General features: G+C 38.9%; 1 protein-coding gene across 2 annotated transcripts; it reads left to right on the top strand.

The window, feature by feature from the left end:
- Nucleotides 1–204: 204 nt before the first annotated feature.
- On the top strand, nt 205–27,501 carry AFG3L2 (AFG3 like matrix AAA peptidase subunit 2). Of its 2 annotated transcripts, none has more exons than XM_054814144.1 (17): nt 205–420; nt 5,685–5,784; nt 6,247–6,315; nt 7,748–7,863; nt 8,762–8,914; nt 11,133–11,207; nt 12,696–12,820; nt 15,156–15,429; nt 15,998–16,135; nt 19,360–19,513; nt 20,104–20,211; nt 20,374–20,499; nt 21,549–21,659; nt 22,240–22,355; nt 23,325–23,525; nt 25,171–25,365; nt 26,485–27,501. In XM_054814144.1, exons 1-17 carry the CDS (start codon nt 298–300, stop codon nt 26,725–26,727), a joined length of 2,427 nt encoding a protein of 808 aa, XP_054670119.1. In that variant the 5' UTR covers nt 205–297; the 3' UTR covers nt 26,728–27,501. The 2 variants fall into 2 exon arrangements, with proteins under 2 accessions (XP_054670119.1, XP_054670120.1); XM_054814145.1 differs by having other exon boundaries at nt 207–420; nt 12,699–12,820.
- Nucleotides 27,502–27,963: the final 462 nt, after the last annotated feature.

The raw sequence follows: 27,963 nt of genomic DNA, 5'->3' as shown, positions 1-27,963 counted from the left end.
GCGGCAGCGCCCTTCTTAGCGGCACCCGCACGCCTTGACTCAGCAAACACACCCAGCTACCGGCCTCACCCGAGGGGTGGGCGTGGCCAGAAAAAGGGAGACGGGTTGTGCGGAGTTCGGCCGCCGCCAAGGGGCGGGGCCTCCGGGAGGAGGCGGGGCTAAGGAAGGGTCCCCCGGACGTAGAGGAAATACACCCGGCAGCGTGATGAGGTCAGACGTCGCACGTGGGGGTGGGGCGACGGTAGCGACGGCGGCGCGGGGCGGCGGACGCGGTGGGCCGAGGCGGCCGCTTGGGCCATGGCGCACCGTTACCTGCTGCTGGCGCGGGGGAGCTGCCGGCGTCGGGGGCTCCCCGGGGTCCTGCTGCAACAGCTGCTCTGCGGGAGGGGCCTGCTGGGGGCAAGGCCCTGCCTGGCGCAGGTGAGGGGTAGGGCACGGGCCCAGCCGGCCGCTCCCCCTCCCGCTGGCTTAAGCACGGGGGGGGGGGGAGGGTGAAGGAGGGTCTCGATTGCCATGGTGACGCGCAGGGCGGCTCCGTCGCTGCCCGGGACCCCGGGGCGGGGGGGAAGTTGCCCCGCTGCCAGGGGCTGAGGGTCCTCACTGCTCCCCGCGGCCTTCCCCGGCTCGGCTTCACTGCCTTCGGCGGAGGCGGCCCCCTGCGTGCTCAGTACTGCCCTTCCGGGCGGCGGGGAGCGAGGGCCGGTGCATGGGCGTGAGTGCGGCTTCTCCTGGCCCGGAAACGGTAGCCAGGCTCCGTGCAGGAGCACCCCGGGGCACTGCGGGGTTCTTCGGCTACGGGAGCCTGACATGGAGGAGGATGAGGCGGCACCTGAGAGCTGCTGTTCCTGCTGCGCCTCGCTGGTATTGCGGGGTTCCCAGCGGGTTTTCGCGTGATGTGTTCCACCTAACTCCAGAGTACCTCCACTGCTTTTTCAGGGTGATGATTTGTGGTAGGTGGGTTTGAGGCTGGCTGCTCATAAGCATCGGAGTTGTGGGCTATTTGTTTGAGAGTTTGGGTTGTCAGTGCAGTTGTGCTGAAAAAGAGAAGGCAAGTGGTCAGCTGTTCTGGGATTGCACAGTGCAATAGCAGTATGGATTTGAACCTGCTGTTCTAGTAGTATCTGATAAATCATGATGGCTGGGTGCTCATTCTTAGTAAAATGGGTTAGACTGCCAGCTATTCTACGTATTACCTTTGTAGTCAACCCTAATATATTGGAGTAATGACAGGCCTATGCTACTGCTTGGGAAAAGGGAGATGCTTAATTCCTGCATCTTTTGATGGCATCATGGGCAGGTTGCTTAATTTTTCTGTACCATATAGTGGAGAACAATTGCACCTTTACAGTTATGAAGGTTATCACTAGGATAATGATAATTGTGAGATGAATATACATAAGGATGTTAGTGACTTAGTCCTAATTGTAAATATGTGTTTGGGTTTAATATTGAATTGGTGTTTTTGTCGGGGCTGAACAATACAATAATAAATGATTATTATTAATTACAACAATAAATGAAACACTGTCAGCAGTACTGCTAATCTCTCAGGAACCCAATTCTTGTTTCTGTCCATAAAATTTAATGACTTCTTATTTGGAATGGAACAGAAAGTATGAAGAGAACTTTGTATTAATTGTAGCATCTGGCTGTGCGTATAAGTAGCAACACAATGATTTTTTTTTTTTTTTCATTTTTTAAATGAAAGATTAAAAAAATAATGGCTTTTGGGAAAACAAAAGTAATAGCTTACATGAAGTTAGATTTCTTTACCAGCTTTCTATTCCCTCCCTAACATGCTCTTATGTGATATTTTGGTGACTGATAGATAATTAAGACTTTTGTTTCACTTTATTTTGTTTGATTTGAAACTTCCTTGAATTAATAGATTCTTGATCTTTTGCCTACATAACTAAGCAAATTAATTTTTCTGTTCTTGCTTTGTATATTCTCAGTTTTAAAAAAATGGATTACTGTTACAATGTTTTTGTAAAGTCAGTAGTTCTGCTTATTTAAAATTACCTATTTTATTTAATGTTGGAATCGTGGAGAAGGCATTTCTTTGGTCTTACAGATCTTAGGTTTATGTTACGCTTTGGAGTAGTAACATTTTCATTGCATTTCTAAAACAGACTGTTGGATACTTTAAACTTGCTTATCTTGAACTTCTGTTTTTAAAAAAAGTCGTGTGGGGTTTTTTTTTTCCTTTTTGTTTTTAGGAAGGTGTCACAAGGTTTGCCTGGGAAAAAACCCAACAATGTTAGATACAGGTTTTCTGCTTTATATACTGCCACAGTTCTTTCATCTCGAACTGAGAGAAGCTAGGCAGAGTTTCATGGTACATAGCCCAAAACAGCCACTGTACTATTTAAGCATCCATTCCAAATGTGCTTTGTTTGCTGTTCCTCTGCTTAGGCAGTGGATGTGCTTATATTAGCAAAGCTTGCTGTGGCATTCCCATTGCTAGCCAACCTAGGGACAGGTCCTGTATCAGGATCAATATGATCAGTTTTCATGCTGATGATTTACAGGGTCAAAAAACAAACAAACAAAAACCCAAACCCAAGCAGTTGTTACCAGTGTAGGGTGGTTCTAAGAACTTTTGCATTTGTGGAACACTATGGTGAAAGGAAACTGCATGTTTCAGTAGATTGACTCACCTAGAGCTGTCGGTAGGCCTCCCAGACTCACTCAGGTGATTTACTGAATGTGCCATGAAGTCAGTTTTCTCTTTTCTCACAAAACAACTTCTAAAACACTTAGCGCTCTGCATATTAACTTGACAGGTGACTGCGCATTTATTCATGGAATTTAGGATCTGCAGAGACAATCCAGCAACAAACCAGTTCCATTATTCAGGTCTGCCCCAAAGCTCTATCTGCTTACCCTTCGCTCGCTCCTTCCTTTGCTCACTCCCTCCTCCCCCCCCCCCCCAATCTGATTAAACTGTAACTTAATTCTGTAATAAACCCATGCTCACCTAGCTGAACCAGGCAATTTGATTTGGTTTACTCCAAACTTTTGTTCTAAATACGTGCAGTTGCTTTATTTTAGTTGGAGTAAAGGTTTCTGAATATTCCTCTGTCTTTGCAAATAGCAAGTAATCTGAGCTTGCAGAATAAGTAACCCCCAAATTTTTTGGTGTTGTAGGAGGCTAGTGACGTAGAAAAGAAGCCAATATTACTGGGCACGTCTTTGAGTTTCATCTATTGCTGCAATATTCGCTACCTGTTTGTATTTGAATTACAGATGGGCTGGTCTGTGGCAAGCTCTCTTTATTATTTTTCTTGCCCACACAGATGCATCTCACTTGTCCTAAAGTTTCTTCTTAGGAGCACAGATGCAGTTGCTCATGTTGGAGGTCATGGTGTGTTGGACCTAGCAGCTATTCTTCAGATTAGCTGCTCTCCAGACTGTCTGCACTGCACATTCTTTTCATGATCAGTAAAATATCCTCTTGGATTTTTAGTATCAGACTTTATTCAAAGACATGCAGTGGCACAGATGATGGCTGGATTGAGCAGCGTAAGAATTCTTAGCTCAGTCTACAGCAAAAGCAAGCAACAAGACATTTTGGTATTCCTCTTGGTTCCAGCAGGAACTAGATGGCTGCTTGGAATACGTCTAATGTATTTCATCATTTAATAAGGGGTGGAGGGCGAAGCTCCCAGATAGAATGCTTCAGGAGAGTTAGAATTCAAATAATGATATGTCAGCATTCCTAGGGTAGTCTTAGCATGTAATCTAGTATCCTACAAGTTTGTTTAATGTGCAAAATAGGTTTTGTTGACAACAGTTGTAAATTGACTCTAACAAAATTGCTATGAAGACACTAAAATTGAGCTTTTCTTCATAGATGTAGTCTTAGAGGTGTTAGTTCTAGATGGCTGTTTGCTGTCTTGTATGGATACCTTGAGTCATGTTTCTAGGAGCTGTTGCTTTCTGTTATTTCTTCAGGTTTTTTTACTATTTCTCTGGCTCTTAAGCTATATAGCTTCTAAGCAAAAAAGACCAGAAGGAGACTGAGCGCCTATATGGAGCAAAAGGGAATGGAGGCAGAAAGAAAATCAGCCTTTGGGGAAATCTTGATAGGAATTTTTTTTTTTTTTTTCTTAGAGGGGGATAATTTGGATTTTTATCTAAAATATGTCCTTCTTGAAGAAAGGAGAGTTGATTTCTCTGTATAAAATTGCATTGTACTCTGGTTTTAAGTATTCAGTTATGATACCAAAAGTGTTCTTCAAATTCATCATTTAAAATATTTGTATTTCCTTCATTGCGTGTAAATGGTGAATAACAGTAAACAGTTGGTTTTAGAACAAGGTGTGATAGACTTGGGTTTGTTATGTTTTTATAACTGGATCATAGAATCATAGAATGGTTTGGGTTGGAAGGGACCTCAAAGATCATCTAGTTCCAACCCCCCTGCCATGGGCAGGGACACCCTCTACTAGACCACATTGCTCAAAGCCCCATCCAACCTGGTCTTGAACACTTCCAGGGAGGGGGCATCCACAGCTTCTCTGAGAAACCTGTTCTTGTGCCTCACCACTCTAACAGTAAAGATTTTCTTTCTAACATCTAATCTAAATCGACCCTCCTTCAGCTTGAACCCATTACCCCTTGTCCTGTCACTACACTCCCTCATAAACAGTCCCTCCCCAGCTTTCCTGTAGGCCCCTTCAGGTACTGGAAGGTGCTATAAGGTCTCCCCGGAGCCTTCTCTTCTCCAGGCTGAACAACCCCAAGTCTCTCAGCCTGTCTTCATAGGAGAGGTGCTCCAGCCCTCCGATCAGCTTTGTGGCCCTCCTCTGGACTCGTTCCAACAGCTCCATGTCTTTCTTGTACTGGGGCCCCCAGAGCTGGACACAGTACTCCAGGTAGGGTCTCACAAGAGCGGAGTAGCGGAGGAGAATCACCTCCCTCGACCTGCTGCTGGTCACGCTTCTTTTGATGCAGCCCAGGACACGGTTGGCTTTCTGGGCTACAAGCATGCATTGCTGGCTCATGTTGAGCTTCTCATCAATCAGTACCCCCAAGTCCTTCTCCTCAGAGCTGCTTTCAATCCATTCCTCACCCAGATCTTTACCTCTGTAGGGGTTTAGATCTGCGTTTAGAACTGGCGTTCCTCCTCTGTGTTGGTTGCTTAGCTGGAAGTAAGCATTGTCTGCAATATCCCTTTCTGTTGGATTCAAGCAGATCTTTCATATTCAGAAGTTACAGGTTCTTAACTATTTGGAAGAAATTTTGTTCTTTAACAAAACATAATTCAGTACTGTGTGGACCATGCTAGTACAATCCCTTATTTCATAATACCAGCCAAATGACACTATATCCAATAGGATCAATGTGTAGGTATTTTATGTTCATAGCTTGTAGCATATCCTGCTTGATTTTTCTCTTTTAATAAACAATGTTGTATTTGCGTGTAAGTTGAAACTCTGCTTTTAACAAATAGAATAAAAATTTCCTTGCTGTAGAAATTACCCATTTGATTGACTTTTCCTTTTCCATTGTTGTATTATGCTCTGGTCCGCAGTAGTTATTATGAAGTCTGTTCTAAGTTCCTGTTGTAAAGCAATATCTGACCTATTGCAGTTCAGGACTACTAGAGAGCTTGAAGATTTTTGTGGCGCTTTCTTGTTGCTTTATATTTTTATTTATTTATATTTTTCATGTTTCAGCTCCGTGAAAAAGTTACCACTGGAGTTACTACTGACAGAAGTACTGTCTTGGCAAATGTAATTGCTGCTTGCAGAAGGCTTTTCTCTCAACCTCCCAAAGGTGATTATAACGTTGATCAGTGAAGTGAAGCAGACTGCATTCCTTGCTGAGGACTGCACTTGTGTACCATTTAGGTTTATTTTCTGTGGGGAAATAAGTTCTTGTACTAACCAGCCTTTAATCTTGAGATGGAACATTGTTTTATGGGGGTTTAGGAGCTATTAAAGAATGACTGTGGTTTGCTCGACTTCATGCTATGCAGTGCAATTTTCTGTTGAACTAAGCTTGTCTATCTCTGGTTTAAAGGATAGTTTTACTTTATGTTATTAAATACATTTGATGTTTTCTTGTCAACAGTAGTAGATGTATTTGTGGAAACCTGGTAGAGCTCTTCAGCAAAAAGACAACAATGAAACCATTTTTGCAGTCTGTTTGTTGCTACCTTCTTTGCTCGTGACTACTGAAGTGTAATGACAGAATTGTAAACTAAAAAACAATTATGTGCTCCTTAACTTTTAATAGGATTTGAAAAATATTTTCCCAATGGGAAGAAAGCAAATGGAACTAAAGGTACAGCTGCAGAAACAAAAGGTACAAAAAGCTGCTTGATTTCAGTTCTTTTTCTGAAATGTGTGCTCGTTAGATTAGAGTTTAGCATTAAATTGTGGGTTTGGGTTTTGGTTTTTTGTTTATTTTTCAGGGAAAATGTTTCTGTACCAGATTAGTTTTAAAGTGCAAATTGGTATATTATTAAATGTTGTTTTGCTTTAATATTATGTCTATCTTCTGGAATAATGTTTATTTTCTGTTATGCTTCTGTTGGAATGCTGTCCTTAAATTCTTGTTTTATTGTTTCCTGTTAGTTGACGTTAGTCATGCATTGGGAGATTCTCTATGTGTATAGTTCTCAGTTGTTCCTAGAGCAAGCTAAAATACCCATTTTGTTGTATGGAATAACAAGAATTGTCATGCTGGGTGAGGATCCAGAACCAGCTCTTTAGCCAGGACCAACCACATATCCTGCTGCTTGAAAGAGGAGTCAGTAGTGGCAGTGCTTTAAGGAGCCCGACCTTTACAAGGAGTGGGGGTGAATCTGGAAATTATTAGCAATAACAGCCACTCTGTTGTATCAGAAATCTATGTAACACATCTTCCAAGGAGAAGGAGAGGCAGCACCCCTGTGAGTCTCTTATGAGAGCACTAGTAGGAGCAGCAGTTTTCCTGCCACTAGGCCTTGAATGGTAAAATCTAGTGTCATGCCTAGATGCCCAAACTACCAAGCTCTTGGAAGAGCTAGGGTTGGAAGGAGTGTGGGATAGTGTTGTGCTCCTCCTCACCCTCTTGAGTGTGTTGTCATATGATACCACCACACTGGCACCTTGTGAGTTGGATGACTAGAAGAATGATTAAGATGAACTCATGGCTGTCACTGTGCTGTGCTTGTCTCTAGAATATTAAAAAGGGATGCCAACCTGTGATATCCATAAACCCTGAGCTTTAAGAGGCCCGTAGTGTGACTGCTGGAGGGGTGAATTATGGGAGATGTTACTTAGAGCTTATGGTGTTGGTTTTAAAACAAAACAAAAAACCCACAACAACCTACCCACACCCCCCAAAACCAACAAAAAGCCCCATCAATCTTCCCCCTCCCAACCCCTAACAATATGCTTAGAATAATGTTACACATCTTGGATTGGTGCAGTAGAAATAAGTTTCATGCAGTCTCCATAACAGGCGGCTGCTTTTTATGTTGGGGACATTTTTCAGTTCTTAGTGCCCAAGTGTCATCAGTTATACAATTAACAGACCTCTCTTTTGATCATATGAGATAGATGTCTGCCAGTTAATCAACTATCTGTTTTTCTATGGAAATTGCAGTTTCTCACACCTTATTATTGTGGCATTGCAAGCTAGTTCATTTTTCAGAGTAACTCTTTAATTTTAAAACTAATAAAAACTAATGTGAGATCAGTATAAGATGTAAAGATGTATTTTTTTTTTTTTTATGTTTTATCTTTGTTAGAAGCAAAGCCAGCTAGTGCCCGACAACCTAGTGGGACTAGCAGTGGAGGAGGCGGCAGTGGTGGAAAAAAAGGTGGCAAGAAAGAAGAAACTAACTGGTGGACCAGATTACAGAAGGTCTTGACTTTAAAATGTCTGTCTTTATGGTACTAACTGTCTTGTCCCCATGAAATAACCTTGCATATTTTTTGCTTTTTATGGCTATATTCCAACTGCCTAAATCTTCCTTAAGCCTCCTGTACCTACTATTTCATAGTAACTGGCTCTAGGTGGCTCTCCACTCAGCACTTTTTGTAAATAATTGTTTTGTGTATAACTTCAGAGGCATCTAACTCTGGTTCAGGAATGCTAATGGAGTTTTAAGCTATATGAATATGGCTGCTAGTAGTCAGTATTCCTATAGTGCTTTGTATTTTTGTTTCAGAATGTCAATTTGTAAAACTTTCTGACCACACAATGCTAGTTAAATGTAGTTTACAGTTCTGACCTTAATGGAATACTTCTGTAAGTTTCTTTTTGAAATTTATATTTATTGTCATGAGCTATAGCACAAAGATGATAGCATCTGGCAGTACCAGAATATAAAGAATGTTGTTCTGATTTTACTTGGTACACTTTTTTTTTTTCTTCCTTCTTGGGTTTTTCCTGATAGACAAAAATAAAGGAAAAAACTATCTTGCACGTAGTCCTGGAGGACAAGGAACATTGTTCTAGAATGGAGGGAGAAAGGTCATATAACAGATAGCAAAACTTCTAAAAAGAAAGTAGTTCACAGATGAAAACTGTTCAATTATGATTTGTAAAGCACTTCAAGATTTTATACTAATGCTGTAATTCCTCAGTTATATCTGAAGTTACTGAAATGTGTTGATACAACAAAATACAGCTTGCTTTGACATTCTCTGTGGTAACCTTGAAGGCAGGGAATAGAAGCCAGAAACAGATACTAGAAGCTGTTTGTTATATACTTACTGTATTACAGACTCTAAAACTTTTGTTTTTCTCCATTTCCTAGGGTGACATTCCATGGGATGTCAGGGAGTTTCGGATGTACGTAGTGGGAAGTTCTTTTTTCTGGACAATGGTTGTATATTACTTCTTCTTCAGGGTCCCTGGGAGAGAAATCACTTGGAAAGACTTTGTCAATAACTACCTTTCTAAAGGAGTGGTGAGTAGTGAGGGGAATCAAAAAGAAAAGTCGGTGTGCTGAAGATGCTCATTTCTGCCTCCCTGCTTACGCTCTTATTCATGTGTCTGTGGAGTGAGAACTGGCTCAAGAGTAACTTTTGAGGGAGAAAGGAATTAGCTTTCATCTTAATTAGTTCCTTGATCTGATATTCTGGATGGCTGTGTGAAGATTTGTGTCATTTCAAGAGAGGAGAGGGAATGAGCAGCTCAGCACAGAACTTGTAGCTCATGTGGATGCTAGTTTGAAGGCGCAAATGTCTCAGGGTATGGTTTTATAGTACTTAATGGCTTAAGCAGATATGCCAGCTGCCTTCAGAAGAAACTTACTCCTAACCTTAAGCATTTCCATGAGACCACTCTCCTGAAGAAAAAAAAGAAAAGTTTTTTTTGTGCTTGTTTCATGCTTTAAATCAATTCCTCAGGGAATCTGAGGAGCAGCAGTGTGAAAAGAAAGGCAGGGGTGGGGAATGGAAGCATCACTTCAAGGACAGTAAATTGGCTTAACTGTGTTGTAAAATGGCCTCTTTTATTTGTTTTTTCCTCTATTATTTCTTCTTTCCTTTTTACCTGGAGCCACTACTGCGGCAGTCAATTTTATCATCGGTTTCCTATCTCTCTGTAGAGTTTGACAACTTTCCACACTTTGAGTAATAGGTTGATGGTGCCCTGAAGTTCAGGAGATTGAGTGTCTTACACCAGCCTTTTCCACTTCAGGAGCCGCTAGTTCTTGGCTGTTACCTCCCTGTTCATAGCTTTGCCTGCAGGTTGGGAAAACATTGGCTTGCTTCCTGCTCTAGGTTTCAGACCTGGGATATTGTGTTAACAACGTGCTTCCTACCCCTCCGTTACTTTGTTAAACTGCTAAGTAGGTTGTTTTCTACCTTTTTTTTGTCTTACTTCTCTATGCAGAGCTGCTCTGTATGCTTCTCCCCTTCTGCCTAGACTAGGTCTTGCAGTCCTGTCCTTAATTGACAATTATCTGTCCATCTTGTGAAAAAACTGTACTGATTATATTTGTCATGAAGCAGTAAGACACTAGCTCAGTAAAAAGATTAGTTTAGCCATTAAAGTGAACGAAGCCTGAAGCCTTGTTGCAGAAAAGCATTATGAAAGTGGGTTGTTGCACAAAGCCGTCTCTTGGACCTTTGTAAGATGTAGTTTGGATACTCAGATAAGCTAAATATGTAGCTAGCAAATGCTGTTGGTTGCCACAGTGGTGGCCAGTTAATGGGGAGAAGACATTGGCTCTACTGGGGTTACGCACTTTTCAAAACAAAGATGTTTAGGTAGTTTTGTATGAAGTCAGGCTAGATCTGGAGTGGCTTCTTAGCTCATGTTTTGCTTCAATTCTACCAGAAATGACCACATGTAGTGAGTTCGGGGAAACAACCTTACTAGCCTGTGTATAATTCAGGCCCAATTTATAGAAACATTGCTAGTTCTAAATTCTTTAAAGTAGCTGAAACCAGTTATTTTATGGAAAGAGGAAGAAAAAATGGAAAGAAACTTCAGTTGCCATCTGAAGAAACCCTGTCAAATTCAAGAAACTAACCGTCTGAGGAGACTTCTATCAAAAAAACCCCAAACAAACCCTTAATAGTACATATCTGCAAGCCTGCAGCTCAATTCTTGATTTTAGTTTATGTGACTTCTGTTACCTCAACTAAATTCTTCTTTATCTAATTGATGTTCTTGTGTTTAATATGGTAGCACAGAAAGTCTTTTATATTAGGGAAAACAATTGTAAGAGCCAAGTTAAGTTTTCCCTCATTCTGTTCAGTTCGATTTGTTTTAGAGGCTGCTACAAGAGTTTGGAGTCATGTGATCTATTGCTTTTGGTGTTTGACCATTGAAATAATTAAGTATTGTTTAACTATTTCACTGTACCTGTGATTTGAGTGAAGGTGTGCGTTTTTATTTATTTTCTTTTTTACCTGAAAAAGGGTATGAGGTTGTCTTTTCCATCTGTATTCTAATGTGCCATATTCCTTGCTTACTGATTACATACACGATTCCTCATGCCATTCCTAATGGCAAACTGTAGATTGTGGAACCATCCTGATCTACAACATTAATTTTATTCTCCGTACTGGAAAAGAGAACAGGTTCGTATTTGGTATATGTAGCTCTTAGCTGTGATGGAAGTGTGGTGACTGTACGCTCTAACACATCACAAGTTTTGTTCTTTCCTCCTACAGGTGGACAGACTTGAAGTGGTGAACAAGCGCTTTGTTAGAGTGATCTTTGTTTCAGGAAAGTCTCCTCATGAATGGGTAAACGCTTTTAATACATATATATATGAGACATTAGCAACAGCAAAGCAATCTTTTTAGGTAAAGTTTGATGCAGAAAACTTGGTGTGGAGCATTAATAATCTCTTAATCTAAAACATGTTTTCTGCCTTACTGTTTCATTATCCTACATTGTGTGGGGTTTTTTGCATTTTACTGTATAGATTGTTTTGCCACAGGTATCTTAAAACTGTGGCAAGTAGTTCCTTTCCAGCATCATGCTCTTAATACAAATACTCAAACAGGAAGAGTGAGAAATTGCTGGAGGTTCTGTATTTTTAACTGCTGTTTTCCATCTGGTCAAGAAAGTCCCAGACTTAAATGTGCACACTTCTGGATCTTTTCTGTTCCAGACTGCTTTTAGACAGTTATTTGAGAAAACAAAGAGAAATGTTTAACTTTGTCTCCATTTGATACTATGGTCTTTAAAACTATGCTGAGAGTTCTCATTCTTGAGAAAAGTACTTATTTCAGGGAGTTACTTTTCCAGTAGCACAATGAGGAGCAAACTGATGCAGGTGAAAATTGTCCAAAGAAGAATACTTGGTGGCAGGCATCTATTTAAAAAATTAAAAAAACTCTACCTCATACAATGTGGAAAATCTAGAGGGAGCATTAAAGAAGCTTTATCAGGTTACCTCTTCCTAGGTGGTGGAATATTTTTTTAACTGACTTTCTGAAACAAGGTCTGCAAGTCCCTCTGGGATAAAGTGAAATCTGCAGCAATTACTTCATCAGTGGGTTTCAGTGTGACTTATTTATACACCTACTCTTTAGCCCACATACCACCAGTTGCCTTAGTTTCTCAATCACTTAATATTTAAGACTACTTTCTTTTTTTTTTTTCTTTTTCATTATTAGGGTAAGTAGGAGCAAGTCGGGCAGGTCATGGTGCAAAAGGGGAGATTTTTCTTGAAAAACCAAATCTCAATACTGTTTAAAAGTAATGTCTGGATTTTTTTTTTTTTTGATGTATGATATAAGTTCATGCTGTCAGTTGTGTAGACAGATAACTTTAAAGCTAATATGGACTCTAAAAGTAGAGAATTGCCTTTCTTAATCAGAAAGGCTGAGACCTTCAGGTGAAACAGTAAGTTGTATGGCTGCTGTGTTTGCTGGTTCAGTGCTCTGTATTATTCTGAGTGCATAGCTCCCTTCTAAAGATCTGTTAATCTACTCTCCTTCTGTTTGTTCCTGGAGAAAATGCCAGGATGTGAGTCTATTTAAAGTGCCCCAAAGCTATTTGGTGTGTGATCTCTGTAGAACCAATGACAGATACAGTGTATTCAGGTTGGTAGGCCTTAGATTTATTACGTGCATCTTACATCAGTTATACACTTTACAAGGCAACTTAAACTTGGTCTGAATCTGTTCTGAGAATTACATGTGTATGTATTAGAAGAAGTTGACTTGTAATGATGCTGAAATAAGATAAGGCACTTTGTGGTGATCTCTGCTTTTTTTTTTTAGCAGTACGTCTGGTTTAATATTGGTAGTGTGGACACTTTTGAACGGAATCTTGAAACTGTGCAGCAAGATCTGGGAATAGAAGTGGAGAACAGGTTGCCTGTAGTCTACTCAACAGAGAGTGATGGGTAAGAAGTTGCTTGAAAAAAAAGCTCTAATAAATGGTTGTGTTTACAGTAGAAGAGTAGATTTGTAAGATGTGCACCTTATGCGTCGCTAGGTGGCAGTATTATCAGAATAACAATCATCTTGGGTTTATTTTTGAACGTTAACTGTAAGAGGAGCTGTTCAGTACTTTGTCTATGTGGAAATACATATCCTCTTACCCTAAATATAGCTTCTTATTACATAAATGTTCATTTACAATTGGTCCTTCCTTCATTTAAGCCCTTCCTCCAAGTGACTTGTACTAGAGCAGGAGTCAGCCAGGTACAGCAGTAGAGCTCCAGGCACGACACTCGTGCAGATTTTTGAACGGACAAAATGTGTCATAGAACTACGGTATATTGACTGAGATATAACAGGCACCAGTTGCTGCCCATAAATTCGATGGAAATCAAATTCTGTGGCCTTACAAAAAGGCAAGAAATTAGTGACTAAGTAGATCGTACTATCTGCCTGTTAGCAGGAACAGGAAGATGCATCATGCTTTTGATTTCTAAATTGGTTAAGAAAATAGTACTGACATTTGATTTACAGCATTTTTGCTTCCCCAGTAGGTCTCCAATACTAGATTTGTATTCTTTTTATTAGTCTTAGTATTAGTAGCTGAGTTTTATTGACCTGGACTTTAGAAGAGACTGGAAGTGTTTCTCTGATGTGGTTTTCTGAATGGCTTAGAAGACAAATGTAATCTTGTATTCGAAGAACTGATTTCTTTTTGATCCAAATGAGCAGTTTGAAAATTACTTCCATTAGTGTTTGTGAAATAGGTTTTGTACCATAAGGAAACTCAACTTTGGGTGTCGTAGTTCCTGTTACTAATGAAAAAGGCTCATTTGCTGCCTGTCTTGTGTTTTCATTCTCCATACTGTGGTGTGTGTTTCAGTTTTTGGGGATGGAAGGGGAAGTTCTGTTTATTTCTACAATGTATTTTACCAAGCTGCTGCTGCCTGTTTGTCTTGTTGGCAACAGGAAAAATTGTAGCCTTAACTCTGGATCAACCTGCAACTTCAGATGGAGGTTTTCTGTTCCTTGTTCTTCTAGAAACTGTCTTTGCCTCATTTAACTGTTTCTGTCTAACGGGGTATGCTCTTAAGGATGGTCCGTAAATAAACCTGTTGAGTCCTTATTTAAATAAATTTGGAAAAAAAAATTAGTGGACAGGGTAATGTGGTGCTTGTGCAAAGAGGCTGCATGTCAGCCTAAGGCTTCTCACAACAGACGGGGAAAAGTATGTCAGTTCTGATGCCTTCATCAACCTTGCACAAATCTCTGCCTTGCTGAACACTTCTTTCTGGCCACAGTCTCTGGCCTTGTCCTCCTCGATGTCTGTTGTTCATATAATACATGGCCTGTAACTTGTTGCCCTGTTCCAGAAATGCTACAGGAGACAGCAGGAGCTACATGATCGTAGTACTGCTGTGCCCTGCTGGATCAGAATCTGCTGAATACCATAGGACAGGGAAAAATCCTTCTTTTCCTCTTCATCCCAGAAGTGTGGGACAACAGTAAAACCTGGGAATCCTATGCTCACTTATGGTAGTGCTTCTTTTCACTGTTTTGTTTTTGCTGAGTGTTGACAGAACCTCTTGTGAGCTGCTCCTTGAAGATCTTACCACAGAAAAATCCATGCAGTGCTCGGATACTTTGATAATGAGGACTGTGTTAGCATTAGGATTTCTGGTTTGTACAGAGCTGTGCCAGAAAGGTGGAGGACAGACAGTGAAGGATAATGGGTAATGAGTAATAAAAAACCCAACAAAACAAGAACAAAAAAACCCTCAATAGCCTTGGGCAAGGGAAATAGAGACATTGAAAGAAGAAGAAAATGTAAAAATTGAGAAAGACATAAGGGAAGAAGAAAGAATATGTGTTTTGGAGAGAAACTTCTGCTTGAAGTTGTAGCATACACCAATTGTATGCTACCTAATGCAACTGATTTTGAGAATATAACTATTTGCATAGTTATATGCAACTAGTCCTGTGAATTTACCTTTCAAGGGCACAGAAAATGAGCTGCTACTGTTTAGTAGGTAATGCAGTTTTCCTCCGTAAAACTCATCAATGTCACTTGATGATGTGCTTGGTTTAAAAACAAGCAATAAACCCATTTGTTCCCAAATTTATTTGGGTTATTTCCCAGTGTGAACAACCAGCAAAAATGCAAACATTACAAGTTAATAGAGTATTGGTCCTGAATTTGTTCGCTTATGATGGAATCAGCCTTTTGTACATGTTATATGCAGTAATGGATATTTGTAATATATGTGTTTTTCTGTTCTGTTTGGTTTTTCTCCACAGATCCTTTCTTCTGAGCTTGCTGCCTACAATCCTGATTATTGGTTCTTTACTGTACACATTAAGAAGAGGTCCTGCAGGCTTAGGTCGAGCAGGGCGTGGAATGGGTGGACTTTTCAGTGTGGGTGAAACCACAGCCAAAGTCCTTAAGGATGAAATAGATGTTAAATTCAAAGATGTAGCTGGCTGTGAGGAGGCCAAATTAGAGATAATGGAGTTTGTTAACTTTCTGAAAAATCCCAAACAATATGAGGATCTGGGAGCAAAAATTCCAAAGGTAAGGGAATGATGGCTTAGCAGGTAAAAGACTTTATTCTTTTGGTAGTCCTCAGTATTCTAAATCGTACTAGGAATGTTTACGTATGCAATGCTTTCCAGCTGCTTTCTTCTCACAGTCAGAAGAAAAAAAAAAAAGGCATTAAGTGCCAACAGTATAATTGTGGTGCCCAGAAGACTTGCCTTGTGGAATACTTCATCTGTTCATATGGGTCAGAAATGATACTTAGAATGCATGTGTACTATCATTCTTGTATAAAATTGTTACAGAATTGCCTTTTGGCTATGCTGTTGTAGGAGCCCACTTGATGACATACCTTTTTTTAATGTGTCAGTCAAAGAAAGCACTGTTCCTGTAAATCTAAGACAGCATGGCAATGTTGTATCTATTTTTTTTCCTTTGGTTTAAACGAGAGATTAATCTTCAGTTCGTTTGCTTGCACAAGTTTGACTGTAGTGGAAGAAGAGCCACTGGACTCAACATCATAACATGTAGATCTTTTAAGTAAGATATTTCATAGACTTCTATTTATTTTCCTCATGAAGAAAACAAACTCTTTCTCTTGCAGGGGGCAATTCTGACAGGTCCTCCAGGTACTGGGAAAACACTTCTAGCTAAAGCTACAGCTGGAGAAGCTAATGTACCATTTATCACAGTCAACGGCTCAGAGTTCTTAGAGATGTTTGTTGGTGTGGGTCCAGCTCGAGTAAGTCTTTGGCCTTGCTCTTTTGTTTCATTATTGGTTGTTGAAAGGACGTTGTCAAGTTTGGGAGGCAAAGAGTTTGATTGCAGCTGAAGTTCCTGTATCTATGCAGATTACTTAAAAATGATGCCAGATGCTTGTCTAAACACAAGAATCATAGAGGTACTGTTCGTAAAAGGAACTAATGCAGTTCAGTATCTGGTTGCCGGCCATCAGGACCTTAAGGGTTTACATCTTTGCAGGAACTTAAGAAAATAGAACAGAACTCTCCAAGCTCTGCTGTGAAGTAAATTTACTAGCTGGATCAGAAATATGTCTCTCATTCGACTACTGCTATGGGATTGTCATCTCCTGCTCTAAATCATTCTTATTTCTTTGAAGTTTCAAACTCTTACATATAAATAGTTGTCTAGGACACACAAATGAGCTTCTAGTTCAAATAGGAGTCTGAGGGTTGTGGAACTAATGATTGATTTCTGGAGATAGGTGATTTAAATAACCAAATATATGTCTAACACTTTTTGTGCTCTTTTGCCTTAACTCTCTTAAAATAGCTAATTAAAAGCATATTAAGTAGAGGGAGTTAGCTCTGTTCCAGTACATCCATTTTTCTTCATTTTTTTATTATAATTACATTTCAGACATTCAGTTTTAAATCTATCTTTGCCTGCCTAGGAAGGAAGGACACTTAAATCTCCAGAAAAATATTCTATAAACAAGTTACTGATAATATTTTTTTAAACAAGGCAGGTAACACAAATAAGGTTCCTCATAATGTCCAAAATTATATTCCATTTCCAACATACCTTCTCATACCTTCACCAAACTCCAACCATCTTGTCTTAAGCCTTAAAAAGTATACTGCAAGGTGATGCGCTCTTGGAAAACCTAAGATTTCTCTGTGGCAAATTCTGCAAACAGACTTAAGGAAGTGTACTGTGTTTTTTTTACTTGTGTTTAAAAACTAATTCTGCTAGCATGAAATGGAAGTGCTTTAGGGTCTTGATTTTAATTTGAAATTTGTCAGGGAATAGCTTTTAACAGATAAATATGCAAGTTTATGTCCTGTGAAAATTCACAGGAAAATTCCTTTTGACTAAGTTCTTTAAAGCCCTGAAAAGCTGCACCTCTCACATGTTAGAGGTTAGCAGATAAAGTTTACAAGATTTGGCCCTTAGTTTGTCACAAGTGTGCGCTTATGCCTCTTGTAAGCCTTGGTCTCTTTCGATGGTCATTTGCTGGACTTCTTCCAGTAATATCGGTGGGAAAAAATAAGCAAAGCTGGGTAATTTGGGGTCTTCTGAGAAGAAAAGGGACCCGTGAAGGTAGGCACAAAGCTTAGAACTGAGAGTAACAGGAGCTGTTCAGAAAGTGAACTGCAGAAGCTAGTTGGGAGTGGAGGCTTCAATGAGGATGCAGAGAGAGACCGGAAATGTGTAAGGAAATTGGCAAAAGGAGTTGCTGTGGAGGGGAGAGGGCATAGACAGAGTGGGGAAACAGATGCAGAAACAGGTAACAGGATAAAAAACATGGATGGTGACTGAAAAAAGTGACTGAAAGCCAGAGGGCATGGAGGTAGTGATTGTGTATGTAAGATGAGTGGGACTTGAAAAAGGGAGCATGGGGTGCTCAGAAACCAAGTTGTCATTAGTTGCCCATACCTACCTGAAATGCCCCAAAGCAAAGTGACTTAACCTTTCTCTGCTGGTCTATGCAGATGATTATCAGCTTTTACTACTGAGTGAAATCTATTGACATAACAGTTGCTGTTTTGGCTATGAATCAAAGTTTCAACACAGTCAATAATCTCAGATGCCTGTAGAAAACAACATGAGAGAGTGGTTTTGTTTCATTTCCTATGAATTTAGCATCATTAACAGCTGTCCTATTTACTAAATTAATTATTTGTAAATTAGGATATGCTAGAATTAAAACAGCTTATATGGCCTTGGTTCCTTTGTTTTTTTTTTTTTTTTAGCGTATGTGCATTATGGTAACTTTCAGTTCTGTCTGAAAAATAGCTGTATATGTCTGGATCTCTGTCACTTTCCAACCAAAGGATAGTTCACTTTGAGCATCTGACACTTTTTCCTTGTTTATCACATTCCTTCATGCTTTATTCATTGTACTTTTTTCAAATTCTGTTTACAAATCAGAGTGACTTTCCATAGTAGTGTGTACTGTCCAAAATGTGCATCTTTTAACATCTGCTGTACGTTGTCATCGGAGAAGCCTTCTCTAATTGCATCTCAGTGTACAAAGTAGTAAAGCTCTGAGCTGCCGTGTAATTCCCACTCAGGTCAAAATTCTTCCATAGTTTGTCATTTCCTGTTTGCTCCAATTAGATTGATCAGTTGTAGATCTGTGAACTCGCTGAACTGGTTTTAATGAGGCCCTGCTGATAACATTGTAAGCAGAGTAACATTGTAATGTTGCATCTTGAAGCCAATCACCTTGTGCTGTAACTACTACAGTAGAATTTGATAGGTAATATCTTCTTTAAAATCTGAAAGTCCAAAAAAGGACTTCAGCTATTTGCTCATGTCTTGGCCGGTTTTTCTAGACTTGTAGAAGTTAATTTAACTTCCAAAAACATATTTGGAGGTGAATTCAGTTTTCCTAGACCACGTAATGGAGATACAGGTTGGCTAAGAGTCAATATTTAAACAGCATAGTGTTAGACTGCAATGGTAAACACTTGTAAGTAAGCCTTAAGTTCACTGTAGGAGCTACATCATCTTGTTCTAACTGCAGGAAAACTTAATGTTTTATTTCCTTGCTGTGAAGAACTACTGTATGGTAGCATGCCCGTTCACATTCCAGTTCTGCTTATAATACTGTGCATTAAAGAAGAGCTTAAAAGAGAAATCTTGTTGTAAATCTCTGAAGTTTGGAGGCTTTTAGAGCTGAAGTTGAAGATATATTTCATTTATTCAGGAAAAGTGGTTATTTCTTAAGGCTTTTAAGTTGTTTAATGTGTCTAATTTATGGATTGGGAAAGGATTTGTCAATGCCTGGGCCTCTACATGAGTGATTCTTGCTGAGTGGCAGCTACAGCGTAACTTACCATTGTCTTAAGAGCTGGCTGGAGGCTTTGGAACGCTTATTAACAACCACACTCAATTATAGGGATACTGCTACTGATGTACCTCTTCCCCTCTACCCACCCCCCAACTCCGAACAATTACAAACCAATCTGATTTACATTCTGTTCTCCTCCTATTAAGGTTAGAGACTTATTTGCTCTTGCTCGTAAAAATGCCCCGTGCATTCTCTTCATTGATGAAATAGATGCAGTAGGAAGGAAGAGAGGAAGGGGCAACTTTGGAGGACAAAGTGAACAAGAGAACACACTCAATCAGCTTCTAGTAGAAATGGATGGTAAGTATTTAACGTCTGATACTACATTATAAATACAAGGATAAGGGAAAGAGGGAAAGAGCTAATACACTTGTTCAGACCTGTTAACCAAGGTTTGGGTTCTAGCTTAAATATAAAATGTGTTTCCTTGCTTCCTAAAATGAAGAGCAGTGACTCATGTTTCTGCAGCCTGATGTTTTGCTAAAATTCGATCAGAAAAAAGAACCATCATTTTGCATTTGATAACCCTTTGTCATAGTTGAATAGGCCAAAAAAATTTCTTTGCATGAGATGAGTCTGGGAAAAAAACAAACAAACAAACGAGCTAGCCATGCTGGTTCTGCAATTTCCTGAGCAGTTAATCTATTACTGCATTTTGAAGATAAAGCAGGATTTGATGTAGTACTTCACAAAGCAGAGCCTAAGGCCATTTTTTTGCTTCTTATGAAAAGCTGGACAATGCTTTAATAAATGGAAATATTTTCAGCTTTAAGATCATTTGTTTAAACTGTTGGTTCTTATGTGGCCCTGTAAAGCAGACAGTCTTTTTAATTTTTTTTCTTGGAAATTATATTTACATAATTTTTTTCTTCATTACATTTCTTCAACAGGATTTAATACAACCACAAATGTAGTAATTTTGGCAGGTACTAACAGGCCAGATATTTTAGACCCTGCTCTAATGAGACCAGGACGCTTTGACAGGCAGATTTACATTGGTAAGTTTTATCTGCATCACTGTATACTTCTGCATTTGTAGAATCCCACTGAAATCACTGCAGCTATTGACATATGTAACTTCCTTGCGTGCATTTGATTAGAGTGTGTGTGTATATATATATATATAAAACAAGTAAAAGCGTGCTTCTTTAATCTTAAAGGACCTCCAGATATAAAAGGAAGAGCATCTATTTTCAAAGTTCACCTTAGACCTCTGAAATTAGACACGGTCTTAAATAAAGATAACCTAGCAAGAAAACTCGCATCACTAACACCTGGTTTTTCTGGTAAGTGACTCCTAATGCCACTGTTCTTATGCATTTACTATATAAGCTGTAGATATTTTATTTCTCTATTACTTCTGGCTTTTTTGCAACCTGATCTTCTGGGTGGCCCTCATTTTATTTACTAGTACAGCATGAAATTCTCTTTGCCTGTTTGAGCAAGTAGGAGATTTCTGAGGGTCTTAAGTTTTTTTTGTCTGCCTCAATCAGGATGACATACCAAATGGCAGTTTCTTCTGTCTTCCAATCTAGAGATTTCTCATTGCTATCACTCGTGTATTCTTCCTTTTAATATGTTTGTTGGATTCTTTGAACACTACTAGAAAAGACCTGCGTTTTGTGGAGTTTGTGTGCATGTTCTGTAGGGGGATTTCTGTTTCTGGGTGTAAAAACTTCTCTCTGGAAAATATACTGTAACCTTGTGTAGAATTAGGAATGGATGTGAGAATTTTCATTACTGGCTTGCAATTTAATCCATTTAAAATCTGTGTTGACCAGCAGTTGAATTTTTCACTGTTTTCACAGTCTATATAAAACTGGGTTTCTAAGGTCCGATTGTCAATATTTCTGGCAATTGCAGTGATGATGTTTAAACTAAGTTACGTCAATGGCATTGCTGCAAGTAATGTTAACAAGAACTGGATGGTTTGAAGCCAGTAATATGAAAGGATATCCTCTAGAGATATGTCAAGGTCTGAGCTATACTGGATCCATATGTAGGAAATTTATTCTGCTAGATATATACTAGTCTAAGTATAGTCTGTTGCAGACAGAAAACTTAACGGAAGGTAGGATGTATCAGAGTACTTCACTGGTAAGTTCTATTTGGTAGCTGTCTACCTATGAGAAAAATCCTAAAGCGTACAACTGTAGTATGTGTCTTTATCTCTTAAAGAATTATGCTATGTGGAATGAACTATTTCAGAGACCATTACCTTGAATTCTCAAGCTCTATGAGAATCTATAGAAATCTAATTCTAGATAAGGTTATCTTTATGCTAGACTGAAAGTTGTTACAAATGATCAGTAATTCATGCCTTCTCTGCTTTTAGGTGCTGACATTGCTAATGTCTGTAATGAAGCTGCTTTAATTGCTGCAAGGCATCTGTCAGATGCTATAAACCAAAAGCATTTTGAGCAAGCAATTGAAAGAGTTATTGGAGGTAGGTGAATCGCATCAATTGTTTCTCGAAAATAGTAATATGACAGGTGACTTCCTTTATATATATAGCCACACTTTGAATCTTTCCTCTGTTCTTCAAGGTTGCAGGGTGTTTTTTTTCTCTCTTAGACACACCTGAGATTTAGGAAAGAAGTATCTTGTCTATATTGCTGACTTCTGTAATGGAGAAAGTGATAGAGAAACTTCATCAGGACGCTCTTCTAATTTCTTCAAAATGACAAAAGGAATAGCTGTTTGGATTTTGCATTGCTTTTAACTGCTATTAGCCTGGAATAGTCTAGAAAACTACTTGATTTTTAAAGTACAAGTGTTTTATTTAAATGTTTGAATATTCTTAAAAACTTATACTTTGAAACTAGAAAAATAAATCAAGGACAAGGTTACAGTAAAACTTGGAAGATACAAATTCCTAAAACTTGCAAGTTTTGTTTTAAAAAAAACTTTTTCAATAGATTTTATACATGGCATCTAAGTATTACTCACCGTCTTTCTAAATAAGAAAAGGGATTTCAGTGGAGAAAGGTATGTCTGAAACTATTAATCAAATTTTTTTTATAAAGGTTTGGAAAAGAAAACTCAAGTACTGCAGCCAGAGGAGAAAAAGACAGTAGCATATCATGAGGCAGGGCATGCAGTTGCAGGATGGTTTTTGGAACATGCTGACCCACTCTTAAAGGTAAAGAAACTAATTTGAACTAGTAATTTAATAGTAGCATGGACAGCATCTTTTTCTTTCCTTCACCCCCTCCAACCCCCTCAGTGTTGAAAGGGTATTAAAATATGTAATCTCCAAAAAGATACCGTAAGCATGTAAACTTTAGAGTACTACTTTGGTTTGCTTCTTGTAGCTTTCTTAACTGTTTCTGACTTAGCTGTTACAGGGTTTGCAGAATAAATGTCCTTGGAAAGTGAAAGGGACCTGATCTTCTCATGAGTCTGCCTACCTTGACAGCTGCTTTTTTCTCTGAGACTTTTAGTACAGATCAATGGTTTAAGTTAGTCTTACCAGGTTATGCAGGCAGATGCCTCTTCAGGAATATTAACTATAAAAATGATCATCTAGAGGCTGATTTTAGTTTAATTTGCTTTTTGGATGCACAGCTTGACAAGTCAAAGATAAAGGAAGAAGCACCCCAATCTGCCAAACTTGCTTGAACGTTTGTTTTGCATGGCTGTGTTCTTAACCTCATCTGACTTTCAAGCTTAAAATTCACCTTGTACAATTTACTGCTGGAAGGAAGGACATGAGTAAACAGGGAAAGTCCTCCAACTATTCAGAATACTAAAGATGCAGAAATGCTGTGTCTCTTATAGAATATTTAAAGCCCAATACATAACTCTGAAAGAATTGTGGATTTTCAGTAAAAGATTAAAAAAATACCATACAGTCTTTGGAAAAGATATGACAGTGGTCTTACCTTTCTTTTCCAGATATTCTAGTAGTTGTTACCCCAGTTTAGAGCTAGCCAGGGCTTTTAAGGATAAATCACAATGAGGGCAAAACTGTAAACGGAAATAATGTCTGAATTAAACTTCAAGGGTGAGTATGGTATAGGTTGTGGTATTAAAAATTAAGTCAAACCCAAGAATGCTTTATGTTTTTTAACACTACTGAGTTCTAGCATTCTGTTAATTTTGATTGTAGGTATCTATTATCCCACGCGGTAAAGGACTGGGTTACGCTCAGTATTTACCCAAAGAACAGTATCTTTATACCAAAGAGCAACTACTTGACAGAATGTGCATGACTCTGGGAGGACGTGTATCTGAGCAAATCTTCTTTGGAAGAATTACAACTGGTGCCCAAGATGACTTGAAGAAGGTGACCCAGAGTGCATATGCTCAGGTATGGGCAGAGTTGGGTTTTTTTCTTACAGTTTTTCCTTATCTACCACCTAACACTAATATCTTAAAAGGGTGCAATTTGATCAAGTATGACCCTCAAAAGCCTACTTTCAAAAAAATGTTATGACTAAACGTTATGCTACTGTTGTATAGTGATGCTGATGACTCAAGTATTTTATTATAGTCTTACAACAGGAGTCCAAGTGATAGGCCCACAGGAACATATATGCCGCGGTTAATTCAAATACATATGGAAATTATGTATTTTTAAAATGAAATTTATTGCTAAGATTTGATCATCTGATGCACTTCTACAATTGCCCCATTTGAAGACCCAGTTAGGATTCACATGTGTAACTAAATCCAGAACACATTGTATTTAAGCAGTATTTGCTGTCAATTAAGGCCACTGAAATTAGTTTGTGTTTGTACCATATTAACTAGTGTAGATGAGTAACTTGAAATCTTATCAATGTAATGACTCACCTAAGTGTAGCTATGTACTACACCCGGGTGCTTCATTCCATTTCCTGCATCAACACAAAAGCTGTCATTTTATAAGACACTGACAAGGTGAGCAAGGGAGACATTTTAGAGCACACTTCCCTTCCCCTGTACAACACTTACCCCCCAGCCCCAAGCCGCACCCACTTGCTGGTCTCTGGTGTGCTTCCTGTTGCCCCAGTTACGGAAGTAAATGTGTAATGAAATGCTGTTAATGTTAATTTTATGGAATCTTCAGTGACTCTTGTTCAAATTTAAATTAAAAAATGCTTAAGCATGGACTTTTGTTCATGTGAACCAGACACATTGTCTCCAGAGAACTGGAGGCTTGAATAAAAAACTCTTCTTAAGGGAGCAGGTTATAATGCTTGTTTCTAATACTGAGACCTCTTTGAATTCTGAACATTCTTTGTCATACCTATATTCATCTTGCAAGGCTGCTTTAGTAGTTCAAGTGCTGCTTTAGTAACCATCAAATTGATCGTGGCCGTGGAGTGAATACATAAATAACAGTTTGAACTTATTTCTGCATCTGCTGGAGTAAAATGCAGCTTAAAACATCCATATTTGGCAACCAGATGAGTCAATATTTGGTAATGAGTCAAGAAAGATAATTTTCACCTTTGTAGGGGAGTGTCTTGGGATGAAGTACAGCATATGATTTTTACATATGATAGGACAAAATCTTCAAGACCTTCTGCTTTAATCCTTACGTTAACTTATCTATATGGGCAAGTGGAATATGCTATACTTTAGAAGCATTTTGAATTGAAAAATGCTTATATTTCTGGTAAAGGAAAAGAGTTTTACTGCATGATGGAAGGCTGAAGTGTTTTTTCTGCAATATCTTAATGCTTAAACAGCAAAGCATTATGTACATCATGAGTAACCACCTTTAAGTGGTCGTGTTTGGATGCTTCAATTTAATTATTAAAAAAGAGTAAGTGAAAGTCAACTAAGGTAGTTTAGCTTAGGTAGATTTGAATTTTCAGGGAGGGTTGGTTTTAGAGGAAAAGATTGGATCATAGTGAACTAACTTAATCCTTTCAATTTTGTTTACCAGATTTTACATTTTACACCAACATATCCTAAACTCTTACTCTCTCTCCTTTGATTCTTTTTTCTTTTTTTTTTTCCTTCAGATTGTTCAGTTTGGTATGAATGAAAAAGTAGGGCAGATTTCTTTTGACCTACCTCGTCAAGGAGACATGGTGTTAGAGAAACCTTACAGTGAGGCAACTGCCAGATTGATAGATGAAGAAGTACGATCGCTTATTAACATTGCTTATGACAGGACATTAAGTCTTCTGACTGAGAAGAAAGCAGAAGTGGAGAAGGTGAGCATTACAATGTTTTTAGCCACCAAGTTCCAGCTGGTAACCTGGAATCTGAATTGAACTGAATAGATTAAAAATAGTGACTATATGAGGAAGCTTGCTCAAAAACTATTCAATATAATCTTGAGAGTGTGTCACAAGACTTATCTTAATAGAAATCTCCTTCTGTATTGGAACACCTCTGAGGTTCTCACGAATGTGATTTAACATCCATCACCCCTTATATGATCAATATTTGTTTGCAGAGTTCGAGGGAAGAGTCCGTCTACTGAAATAGGCTTCAGCAGACATAGTAAACAAGTATGACAAAGACTCAAATATGAAATACCAAGATTCTGATTCATTAGGCTAAAAGAAGCTCTCTAAGAAGGGAAGTATGTATAACTTCCTTTCTCTGAATTCCTTTTGAACTTCACATAAAAGAATCTTTCTACCATCTTCCTTCCCTGCTCCCTGGCTGCTTGCGACCTGCCTCACTGCAGCTGCGACTACCCTTGTGCATATTCTCTTTCTCCATGCCAGAAAGCCTGACACAGCAAAAGGATAATTTTCCAGGATGGGCATCTGATGGGTTTACTGACAAGACAAGTTTGTATGGATTCAGTAAATGGCATTGTAATAGGTCACCATCCCAAAAAAGATCACTGAATATGGTTTGCGCTGAACAACGCGCTCACTGGTCCAAGAAGGTTACAAGCTACGCTTGTACAGTATTGTACACATTGGTATTTCGTGCTGCTTTAGTTTGTAATGTAACAGCGGCCCTATTGAACCACCTGGTTTGATAGGAAGGGAACGCTTGTTTTCATCTATAGCTTAATGTCTTGCATCAGGAGCCTTCTGGCAGCAGCAAAAGGCTGCTGTTTTGAAGCAACAGTAACAGCAACAGTGGCCCATAGGGAGGGCACTTTGCCAAGTCGTAGGATTAAGAAATGGTATTTTTGCTACCTAAATACTCACAGGGGAGAAAAATCCTGTATTACATGAACTCTGAGCAACCTGGTTTTTCTATCAAAATTAATTGGTGACAAATTTGGTTCCAAACTGCCTGAACAAACTCTACTAAAGAAGAGAGCAACTTTGGTATTTTGTGTGTGACACATCTTATTGCTATTCCAGGTTGCCCTGCGACTACTGGAGAAGGAAGTGCTTGATAAAAGTGATATGCTAGACTTGCTTGGCCCAAGACCATTTGCAGAAAAGTCTACTTATGAAGAATTTGTTGAAGGTACAGGAAGTTTGGATGAGGATACTTCACTACCAGAAGGCCTTAAAGACTGGAACAAAGACCGTGAAAAAGAGAAAGAGGAGACAACAGATGAACAGGTTGCTAGGCAGATCAGAGGAGGGATGCCGTTTTAACTGCAAAGTGTGTGGTGATGTTGACTTGCACTCTGGAAAAGAAACAAACTCACCTAGTTTGTACTTCAAAACAAAAAAAATATTTATTCAACCAAACTGTATTAGGGATGGGTGGAAGAGTGATCTCTTGTGATGAGATAAGGATATTCTGCTCCCAGTTTACATATGTGATATCATCAGTTCACTGGTAAAAGATGATCATCTTTCAGTTGTCAACTGAAGAAACGTACATTGGATTTGAGCTGCAGTGGAATGCCAGAACTGAGCCTCTCAAACTTTGCAACAGTTCAGATTCATGCACAAACTTTGTGGCACTGGTGTCTCTTTTTTTTTTTTTTTTAAATGTACGTAAGCTTACAAAAATTCCAGGTTTTTTGATAATTCATCTAAAGTATACCTGTATGTGACCTGTTTCAAAAAAAAAAAAAGTCATACAAAATGCATTGTTGAATGCTTAGCCAAAAGTCTGGTCTTATAAGTACTAGCTTTGCAAAACTATCAGCTCTTTCATCTGATCCTTTTCCCTTCCACCTTTTATTCTGATTTTAGAAAGAGTTTGTCTACAGAGAACTGCCATGTAAATTGACAGTGAAACTGGACACCCACTTAAATATCTTAAACTGTACTCAAGGTTCAGTGTCTAAGTCTGAAACTCAGTTTGGCTCCTGCAGTTTTATTAGTCAGTTTTTTACAGAATTCTGTAAGATATTGAACATATGAATGTGTTGTGTAAATACAGTTTGAGTCAATAAAATCAGTACTTTTCTGAACAAATTTTGTCCTTTTTCTTTTCTGGTTTCTTGGTATAGAATTCAGACCAATATAAAATTTCAGCTTAAGTGTAAGATTTTGTTAAATTAGGGTGGCAAAGTAGTTCTCAAATACAAAAACCAGCAGCTAAATTCAAAGGTGTTAAATGACATTGTCAGTTTCGTATTGGTTTGCTTGAACTAAAGCTTACCCTTCCCCCCGCGCCTTAGTTGAATACAGTTCTTACCTAGAAGCAGATTGCTATACTATCTGCTGCTCGCTAAGGATTTAGTAGTTGGAGAATTCAGCTGTTCAAAAATGAACTGACTGTCTCCCTATCTCAGAAGAAGAGAGGAAAGCATGGTTGAGGAGCAGGGTGGTGGTGAAGTGGGGGAGGAGAGTAAACCAAGCTTCTCCGCTGGATAACAAATCCTTTAAGGCTTATGACCAAGAGGGCAGGTTAAGGGAATAATTAGTGATTGATGC

This window comes from Grus americana, chromosome 2 (assembly GCF_028858705.1).
Source record: "Grus americana isolate bGruAme1 chromosome 2, bGruAme1.mat, whole genome shotgun sequence".
Taxonomy (NCBI): domain Eukaryota; kingdom Metazoa; phylum Chordata; class Aves; order Gruiformes; family Gruidae; genus Grus; species Grus americana.
Note: the sequence above shows the minus strand (reverse complement) of the source record. Positions and strands in the feature narration are given on the sequence as shown.

Excerpts from the sequence above, each read along its gene's own strand:
- AFG3L2 (XM_054814144.1), top strand. The coding sequence starts at position 298 with ATGGCGCACCGTTACCTGCTGCTGGCGCGGGGGAGCTGCCGGCGTCGG. Across the intron at positions 7,864-8,761 it reads GGTGGACCAGATTACAGAAG|GGTGACATTCCATGGGATGT; the intron begins GTCTTGACTTTA and ends TCCATTTCCTAG. Across the intron at positions 23,526-25,170 it reads CCCAGAGTGCATATGCTCAG|ATTGTTCAGTTTGGTATGAA; the intron begins GTATGGGCAGAG and ends TTTTTCCTTCAG.